The following is a 10271-nucleotide window of genomic DNA, read 5'->3' on the forward strand; positions in this document are numbered from 1 at the left end:
CTCAGAAGTGCCTTGGTGACCATTCTTGAGGGTCAATAGGTCAGTTGACTGTGGACGTGTAGGGTGTGTGGAGACTGAGAGAGAGAGCGACGTCAGGAGACGGGGAGAGTCATAGGATGTCTTAAGCCCTGGGCTATACCTATATGGATCTAGATATGCTCTCCATTTCATGGTCATGGAGGGAGAGAGAGAGAGAGAGAGAGGTAATGCAATCACATCAATAGCGTGGTTGGTGAGAAAAGAGTATACAGTGGGTCGCCGCGCGTATATATGGCACATCTCTCTCCTGCATTCCGTTGTCACTGTGCCTGCATGCCGACAATAATGTGCGCACGTGAACCTTTATTAGACTACATTATAACGTGACATTTATTATACACCTTGAAAATAGCCACTCTACAAGAATACCAAACCCGTACCTGTTACCCTCTACAAGCTCACACCTGACACTTAGGTCTGACTCTGCTATTTTCTGTGCAGGACTTGCCAGAGCAATGGTAAAATGTCTATCATTTTTAAATGGAGAGAAAAGTAAACTCGGGATTTGGAGATTTACGCACATAGTGTGACATGCTTAATGGATTATTTCCCAGTGTCTTTCAGCACAGAACTCTGGTTCAGCATGCGATAGCAAGCTGCTTCAGTCTTGTGCCATGGCCTTTAGGAAGCCATCATGGTTGCCATGTCACTTGTTTGTGGCTTGTTTCTAGTTGCTTATCTGGGCTTTATTCCTAATGTTCAAAACAGTGGTTCTCAAACATTTTCATATCAAGGACCCCCCAAATGATTATATAATTGTCCATGTAGGCCTATTCCCCATCTGAAAATATTTTGTGCCAAGGACCACCATACCAGACTTGTGTTGTTAAAATGCTAGTAATATTTATTTAATTCTTTCCCCAATTAATGTTTTCCTTCTTTAATACAGATCTACAAGCTTTTTGCTCGGCTATTGGATTATCCATTATGTTTAAAGTGCTCATGTGTATACGCTTCTTTTGGGCTTGTTTTCATAGACATGGATGCTTATTTATCTTGCAGCATCTGACAACACTGGACAGAAGGGGAGGAGCATGATGATGGCTGGTGGGCGCCGCTACGACGCCATCCAGATGATGAAGGGGACGAGCATTGTGGACAGAGTGACGAGAGGTGTCATGCAGCCCACGTACAGTAGCCCTGCCATCCCGCAGGCCGCACTGAGGTATGCGTTGAGCCTGCTGAACACCAGCTTCCTCACTGTCGTACAGAACTGCAACACACACACACACACACACACACATACACACACACACACACACACACACACACACACACACACACACACACACACACACACACACACACACACACATACACACACACACACACACATTGACAGACAGGTGTTGTATCCTATACTGACTCACCTGCCAGTGAGGAGCCCCCACTGGAAGGGTGAAGTAGAACCTTTGTTTCTACTTTCCAGCCCAACACTCCCCGCTGACAGGTGCTGTCCCAGCAAACTAAATGTCAAACTAAATGTAATGCAAATGTAATTCCAAAATGCTTGTTGAAATGTAGCACTAGATGGTGCTGCTCACTCTGGGTGAGTGAAATAGTTGTCAATGTCCTGTGTGAGTGAAGCAAACTGCTGAATAATTTTTTTTTATGTGGCTAAATGTCAGTTAGACAGGCAGAAACAAACCACAGTCCCTGACCTCCAACTCGTATAAGGTTTCCTCAGCCACATTCCCCCGTAAGTACAAAAAGATTAAGTCTGTCCTCGCATGTGAGCTGAATTGCATCACATCTCATTACTGTCCAAAAATCCATGGAAATGTTTGAGACAGTATGATTACTGACACGTGCACGGTATCATGACATGCCTGGGTCTCATTCATGTGACCTTTCTGAATGAACCCAGTTTGTACAATCCAATAATTGGTTTGTGCTTCACATACCAATAGTCATAGTGTTATAGATTAAGTGACTATTTACTGTCGTTTGTTCGCTAGGCTTCATGCCATGCATGTAGTGGGAGTGGGATATCTGTTGCTCTGGATAAGTTTACGATGAATACTGAAATAGGCACATAGTATATATTATGTATGAAATGTAGGCCTATGGAGCTTATCAATCTCTTTTCTCTTTTTAGCTGTTCATGTATAAAGTGATTGAAAAATCTTAAGAATTGCTATTAATGTCTAAAGTTGAAAGGAAACATATATTTTCTATGAAGCAAAAAGCAGCTATGTATTGATGAGTGGTATGCAGATATCAGTCTTCCTACAGGTAGCTCAGCTTTACGTTGTAGCTGCAATAACAAACCATTCTTATATAATGGACCAGTGCCCATGTCCCCTACTACTTCAACAGAGTGAGAAACCTCCACCCAGGGTCATTTCTGATACTTCTGTGACCACGGAGAGCGAAGGTCCGTTTTTCAGGGTATTTATCATCTATGATGACTGTCCTATCTGGCAAGTGCAATATAGACTATGGGCAAACGCAATATGATATAGTATATATGCAATAGCATATGGGCAAGTGCAATAGTAGGCTATATAATATATTCCCCCATGGTCCCCTCCTACTGATGATGAATTTGCACATGAATTCTATGATTGTGTGGTCCCCTTATTTTATCTTATCATTTTAACAGTGCATTAGAATATTTAATATTTATTAATGGATTGAGATGACTTGACTGGACTGGACTATGATGACGGACTAACAGTTTTATGCCATGAAGTTTTAGCCCCTTCAGTGTTTTTTCCGTTGTCTTTGCGTCCTCTCTTGATACTGTTATATGTTGTGCTGCACTAAACAGAATTTCGTTGTATGTCTCATACAGTGACAATAAAGATCTTATCTTATCTTATCTTATCTTATCTTACTGCTTTGCTAGTTCCTCAACTCTGAGCAAACTTGACCCCCTGTTTCATGCTGCATTGTTCATAACCAATTCCCCCATAGGACTCATCACTGTACTCTGTACGCCCTAGTGTGTTGGTATTCCTTAACGTCTCGCAGGTTGCTACATTGGTATATTCTCATTTATAAAGCCATTCTTGGTAACCTCCCACAATTTAGGCATTTAGCAGACGCTCTTAATCCAGAGCGACTTACATTAAGCAAGAACAAAAAGCATGGGAATACATCACATAAAAGCATTTATCATGAAACATGCGTAAGCTAAGAAAGTAACAGTGGAATATCTATATATATACTATACATATATACTACTATGCTATACATATGTACTATGGCGTGCTATGACTATATACAATGCAATTATAGTGCTGTCTACATAACATGCTATAAGTCACCACGTTACATTGATTCTTAATTTGAACTTGTCCAAAACTCTCTCAACCTCAGATCAAATGCTTGGTTACGCTACGTCGTTCCCCCAACAAAATCTGAGGCTGGGAAAAAAAGCATTGCTCATTTTGGACCCTGGTCTTGGAATTACCTACAGACCAGACTCAAACTGGCTGCTGTGATTCCCCTAGTGAGCTTTAAAAGGATTGCCATGGGCACACTTCCCATACACTGCTCCTGCTTTCACGTATATCAAATGTCTGCTTGCTTTTTAGTCTACTAGCAATTTCCATTGCTTAGTTTTTATTTATTAGTCCTTATTGGTCGCGTTACTAAACGTTCCTCTTCTCCCTTTGAGCTTCTTCAGTAGTGGGTACTGTATTTATGAGCATTGTATGTCTGTCCTGTTTTTTGTTGTGTATTTTTTTTGTTACTGGCAGAGCTGTGTCACTTATTTTGCCTCTTGTCTTGGCCAGTTCACACTTGTAAAAGAGACTTCAGTCTCAATGTGGGTTTTTTACTGGTTAAATAAAGGTTAAATAAAGAATAAGTGTATACACTTATACTGTATGTTGGTTTGTTTACTGCTGACTGAGAAAATAATGTTGCACATTAAGCTAATCATCTGGAGACCTCCCAAGATTATTTAGGGATCCACATGTTGAAAGCCACTGTCTAAACGGCTCAAATAAATTCACATGCGATTAATTGCGATTAAAATAATTAATTGTGATTAGCATACTGTAACAGTGAGTTAATCATGATTAAATGAGTTAACTCGGACAGCCCTAATATATCACAGGCACACATGCACACATACACTTTGTTAATAGTTACGACTCTCATTTACTTTGAGGATTTTTACTGGCACCAAATATAAGAATCACGAAACCATAAAAACCAAACGTTAAATACTGGAACCCCAGCATCCGTATTGTGGGGAAAGGTTTTGCAGAAAATGGCGAACACGTTTTGTGCTTGTTGCTGCTCGACTATTTTCAAAAATACACTAGCATGGAGCCCTGCGGGACTCCGCTCAACCACAATGGGGTTTAAGTGGTTAAGAAGAGCCAGTATAGCGCTCACCTGGTATGTCTGGTAGCTGATGGCCATGCCGTAACGACAGTACATGACGTAATGCTCGCAGTTGTACCACAGCAGGCTGTAGGTGACACCGCCCAGCAGCCTCTCCGCTCTGCGGCCCACCTCGTCCCCGTCCAGGGGCGGCTGCTTGGACACCTTGTCCATCTCGTTGACTATGATCTCCGAGCCGTAGGCAAAGTCCTCCAGCGAGTCCACCCTGACGCTGGCCTCCTTGGCGATGACCCCCAGGACGAGCCGCATGTTGGTGACCATCTTGGCGACGGCAGCTTTGTTCCTCGTCACCATTGGCAGGATGTCCGGGATGAGATGGGCCACCCGGTTGTCGCCCAGGTAAATGCCGAAATGGGTGAACAGTGTCCTGGGGACCTCCAGAAGGTCGCCGCGCTTGTACAGAGACGGGTCCATCTTGTTGTCACACTCGTCCTCTTTGGCACCTTTGGAGGCCACTGCCAAAAGGTTGAACAGTTGGAACTGAAACATGTTTGAACGTTTCTGCATGCAGCAGTCGGACCACCGGAGGTCGGACCACCGTTTTTATTCCCATGGGGGGAAACTGGGAGGTGTCAGAAAGTGGAATTTGGCCAATTGTTCAGTGTGCTTTTGACAGAAAAGGAGCTTTGGCTATAATCTCATGGCTGTGAGGTTGGAATTGATTTCACAACAACGCACGGCATGGCTCCCAGTGTATTCAGGGCAAGGTGGTCTAATTCATAAGCCTAGGCTTAGAATTGACCCTAATTTGAACGGTTGCAAGTCATGCAGCGCATTGGTTCTCAAGGACCCCAATAACTGAGTGTAGGAATGGAACCAAATGGACCCATAAGGGTCCATTTGGTTCCATTCGTACACTCTCTGGCCCCTTTACCACCGGTTGGTTCACAATGGGAACCGGTTCAGTTATTTTTGGTTCTTAGTCCATGAGCCAGAGCTCCAAAATTGGAACGTTAATTATGAATTGAGTGGAGCAAAACCATACCTATTTGCACCACTCGGTTCACACAGGTGTGATTTTTTATGATGAAACTAGTGACTCACAAAGTACTTAATAATATATGATTCAATATGTAGCTTATTATGTCAACTGTGGTATGCTGTATACCACAATTGACCCTGTAGTGCTGCCACACACACACAAGGTACACAAATTAAAAAATAATGTTTATTGAACATATTTACATTATACAATTTTAACAAAAATATAGTCTATAAGCATAATTATAAAATATTGCAAGTGCAAACCTTTAATGTATTTATTTCATATGTATTAGTTGAAAATAGGCTGTTATTGCTAATAGTAGGCTGTACTAATAGGCGTCAGTTGACTAAATGTATTGTAAAGTGTACAAAAAGCATTATTCCTGTGTCAGGAATGAAGGTTTGACGGCATGACTGACCTGATTAAAGATCATTTTAAGTGTGTGAGTGTATGAGCATTTAACGATTAAAATTTGTTGTCCAAAAGTGTCACTTTTCAGGATTCAAATAAAAAAGTAGCAGATCTACAAGCTGAAAATGTGTGCTTCGCGCTGCGTTTCGAGCTTGCATTCTGCTATACCTTTGATACTTTTGTATGACGCTGTACTATGACCAAGTAAGGCATTCAAAAGAAAAGAAAAAAAAGGTTAGAATATGGAGAAGAGGTTTCTGCCCGACAGCAACATATACTCGCTGATAATGGCCAGGAGACAAAACTAAAGTATTTCCCAATTGACTGAAAAGTAAACCAACTCCTATGAGTGTTTGTTCTCTGAATGAATGTTCACTTCAAGATGGAGGAGAGCCTCATCAGCCAGCCATCCAAAGTGTAAAGGGGATGAGAATTGTGGGTAGTGTAGTTGATGGCAACATCCCAAAACAGCAAATGGAGACAATTCCCAGAAGAACTGCGACAACGGCACTGCGCTGGTCTCTGATGATGGACTTTAGGCACTCACAAAACTACAAAGAAACAGAAAACAAATGTTGATACAAATGTCATACACATATGCTACTCAAAGTATTATTTTTGGTAGAGTGGGCACCTAAACATGGTGTGCACCCCCAACAAAGGAAAAGGGTCTGAATCATGTATAGGCTAAAGTGTAGCCTACTACATGTTTTGAACATGCTTGGGCATTTAAGGCCTTTATATTTCTACAATTTTTTACAAAACCTGTGGCAAATTATGGGAATAAACAAAAAGTTGAAGGGTAAATTTAAGTCTGGTATAATGATGCACTGCATGCATGCATATGTTCAGATCATGTGTAGAAAATATGTCCATAATATAGGTGCCCACTCACTACATAACTTTTCCCACTTTACAATCATATAGCACATATAGCCACAGTAGCCTACACTATGTCTGCACAATAACAAGTCTGCAGCACTGCGCTAGTTATCAACTATGTTGGGTTTATTAATTGATAACAGCATAATTAATATTAAAGAATAGACAAGCTAATTTATTGACATTAGCTACATTTCTTAATCTGCATTGGCCTATAGCCTATTATTAACTGCTCACCAAGCTATTATAATCAAACAATGACGTTAGGCTGATTGCATTTGTCTGCATATAGATAATGTGCAGCTGACATTTTCACTATCAGGCAGGCATGGTTTGGCATTAAAGTGTAATAAAGAAGAGTTAATTAGAAAAGCACGATGACGCTAGACCATGCATAAAATTAAGCAATTTGGGATATCTACTATACTCCATCATACGACGGTGTCGCTCAACAGAACGAATCTAACTTGAGCTTTTTTTTCGGCAAGCGACAACGTCTTGCGTCTTACGTGCGCGACTGTGCGTAATGGCCAATTTATGGGCATTACGCTCGAAAATAGCATGGGGGGACGTGGCGCGCCGCGCACGCGTTTTGGTCTTGTAGATCGGCTATTTTCGGCGAGCGACACCGTCATCGTGCTTAAATTGAGGCTATATATATGCTATTATACCTTTTCAGTTTGCCGGCTCGTCGCAGAGCCGTATCTGCAGTAGGTGACAAAGTGCTCACAGTTGTACCACAGTAAACTATACGGGATGTCCCCGATCAGTTCCTCGGCCCTCCTGGCCACCTCCTCGTTGGGGAGGGCTCGCCTGTGGACCGGCTCGTCCATGCGGTTCACCAGGACGCCGGCGCCGTACGCAAAGTCCTCCAGCGTGTCCACGCGCACCGTGGCGCACTTGTACATGCAGCCCACGATCAGCCTCGTGTTCGTGATGACGCTGGCGATCAGCTTCTGGTCGCCCGTGACCGCGGGCAGGATGTCCGGGATGAGGTGCGCGACCCTGCCGTCGCCCAGGTAGATGCCGCAGTGAGTGAACAATGTCCTGTGGACCTCCAGGAGGTCCCCCCTCTGCTCTCCGTGCGCCCGCGGTGCCGCTGCTGCGCGCTCTTTATTGGCGCGCTCCTCCTCACCGTCTGCCCCTCCAGACCGCTTGGACTCAAACAGGTTGAAGATGGAGAGAAGGGACAGCTTCTCCGCCAGAAACGTCAACAGGTCTGGAAGCATCGTGGAAAAGTTTTTGTTTTTGTTTTTGTTTTGTTTTGCGGAGTAAGAAAGTTGTCCAAACGTGTTCACGCGACCGTGCCGTGGGTCTTTTTATCCTACAGAGCACGTCATGGAGAGGAGAGGCAATCCTCCATGCACAACATGATTGGCCACGAGTGACATTCCCTGATTCCCCTTGTCGTTTATTCTAGGCTACACGTGCGCCAAGATTTATGTCAACAACAAGATTTCACTGGTTGTTGTTAGTCTGACTTTATACAGTTTAATATTAATCAGATTACTATATTGGTCTTTAAAATTAGATTAGTTTGAATCACATTCATAGCTTTAATCTTTAACTTTATCATACCATAATGGCCTCTATTAAAATAATATTTGTATATAGGCTATATATTTTAGATTTGTTCTGTGCTTGAAAGTCAAACAGTGAATTATAACTTTAGACATCAAGTGACCCACTTTTGTTCATCAATAAAATTCCAATTAGTCTCCAAAGCTGATTAAGTTCCAGACAGAGATTTGGGTTAGGGGAGAGAGTCAAGAGGCTCTGTCTCACATAGTGGCCACTCTGTTCTACCTCCATATGAACCCCTTCTCATTAACCTCATTTGTAGTTTAACAGTAGTTGTGTGTGAGAGTTTATGTGCACATGTTTGTGTTATAGGATTTTTCTTTTTTTTTACATTAATCACTTGAACCCTATAGAATTCCTTTTCTGAAGGGAACCTTAGCCGAAAATCTGCAAGCTCACAAATCTGCAAGCTCACAACGCCTCATGCTGTGAGGCCGGCATTGTGAGCTTGTATCGGCATTTCTTTTTTGCAAAGAGGTTGGCGTATAGGGGGAAAAGACAGATCACGTTTCAGCTTAGATCAGCCTACACATTTTCCAACTAATGTGTGCAAGTGGTTAACTGTCTAAAAATGCGAATCCAACACTGAGGATAGTGCTGTCAAACAAGTCTATCAAATCTATGAAAAGGTTTAATCTGCAACATAATGTTTATGCAACGGTATGTTGTGGGGGTCCCTGCTGGCAGCTAAGGGGTCCTTGGCCTGAATAACATCGAAGACGCCTGCATGATTTTTTTTTTTTTTAAGATATTTCTTTGCGGCTTACGCCTTTTATTGATTTTTTAAGGGACAGATAGTAGGCTGACAGGAAACGGGAGAGAGATGGGGGGATGACATGCGGTAAAGGCCGTGTCGGGTTCGGGAGTCGAACCCGCGGCACACCGCGACTGGATCATCAGTCCGGTGCCCAGACCGTTACGCTACGGCCTGGGCCGCCTGCATGATTGATGGATCGCTGAGTCAGGGAAATATATGGTTGTGAGACTTATACTTATTAGTAACTTATTGTAGTATTTTTAGATCTATAGTCTGACCTTCAGCTCAGCCCCCAATGGATAACAATACTTCAACATGCAGTCAATACCTCCAAAGAGTTAGAAACTCAACTGCAAAAATGCTGCACTGACAAAAGTGACAATACATTAAATGATAAAAGCAAGTAACTAGTGATCATATATTTACACAGGCCATATATTTTTTAATATATTTACACAGGCCAGATATATCACGCCTAAAACACACAAAAAACAGACAAACCAATATCTTTGGACAAACTGTAAAGGAAAACCCACAGTGGTCATAATGAAATTTAAAGTAGGCCTAATTAATTAGCATCAACCCCAAACGTGCAAGTGGATGACGTTCTTTTAATTATGGGGTTGTTTTTTTCTTTTTTTCTATTAGGGGTGCAGATATGACCATTAGGGGTGCAGGCCAGGGTCTAGCACTCCCCTCGTCAGGAAAAGCATTTGAATACCAGCAGTGGTCTAAAGTAAGTACTAGGTAAATACTGCACTTACAGTAAGTACAATTGTAATGTATTTTTTTACTTTACTTGAGTACTTCCAACTTTCAGTACTTTTACTTCTACACTGTACCATTTCTCTGCTAGAATTATTTGAACACTTTAGTTACTAGTTACTTTGCAGATTTGGATTAGTATTACCAGTAAGACGCCTGAGGGCGAGAAGCGACCTCGCCCTAAATGGCGTGGCCACGTGCACGCATTTGCCTGGGTGACCGCAGACTGCTGGGCGAGAGCTGGCGCTTTGCATGGATGGTCAGATCAACATATGGGATGAATTCTGTACTGGCCATATATGGAGGAGTGTGCAGGGTTTGATGTGGTCAGATCAACATATGGAATGTCAGAACAGGTCAGTCACTGACTGACTGATGGGAAATGCACAATTTCATAGTTAACTGCGACCTGTGGTCGCAAACAAAACATGCATATTGCCCACTTCATACATTTCGGTCATTTTAAAATACAATGTGTCATGGTTGTAA

The 10271-nt window shown here is 42.4% G+C and overlaps 2 protein-coding genes across 2 annotated transcripts; both read right to left on the bottom strand.

Annotated features, from left to right (window-relative positions):
• Positions 1 to 1096: 1096 nt before the first annotated feature.
• Positions 1097 to 4890, bottom strand: LOC310858400 (lecithin retinol acyltransferase; the record flags this gene model as incomplete). The annotated part of the gene is made up of 2 exons (XM_083764508.1): positions 1097 to 1252; positions 4393 to 4890. 2 exons carry the CDS (start codon positions 4888 to 4890, stop codon positions 1097 to 1099), a joined length of 654 nt encoding a protein of 217 aa, XP_083620634.1.
• Positions 4891 to 6195: 1305 nt separating this feature from the next.
• lrata (lecithin retinol acyltransferase a) lies at positions 6196 to 7908 on the bottom strand (the record flags this gene model as incomplete). The annotated part of the gene is made up of 2 exons (XM_083764509.1): positions 6196 to 6348; positions 7351 to 7908. 2 exons carry the CDS (start codon positions 7906 to 7908, stop codon positions 6196 to 6198), a joined length of 711 nt encoding a protein of 236 aa, XP_083620635.1.
• Between the last annotated feature and the right edge of the window lie 2363 nt (positions 7909 to 10271).

The sequence above is a fragment of the Protomyctophum parallelum genome, assembly GCF_964188405.1.
Source record: "Protomyctophum parallelum genome assembly, chromosome: 5".
Taxonomy (NCBI): domain Eukaryota; kingdom Metazoa; phylum Chordata; class Actinopteri; order Myctophiformes; family Myctophidae; genus Protomyctophum; species Protomyctophum parallelum.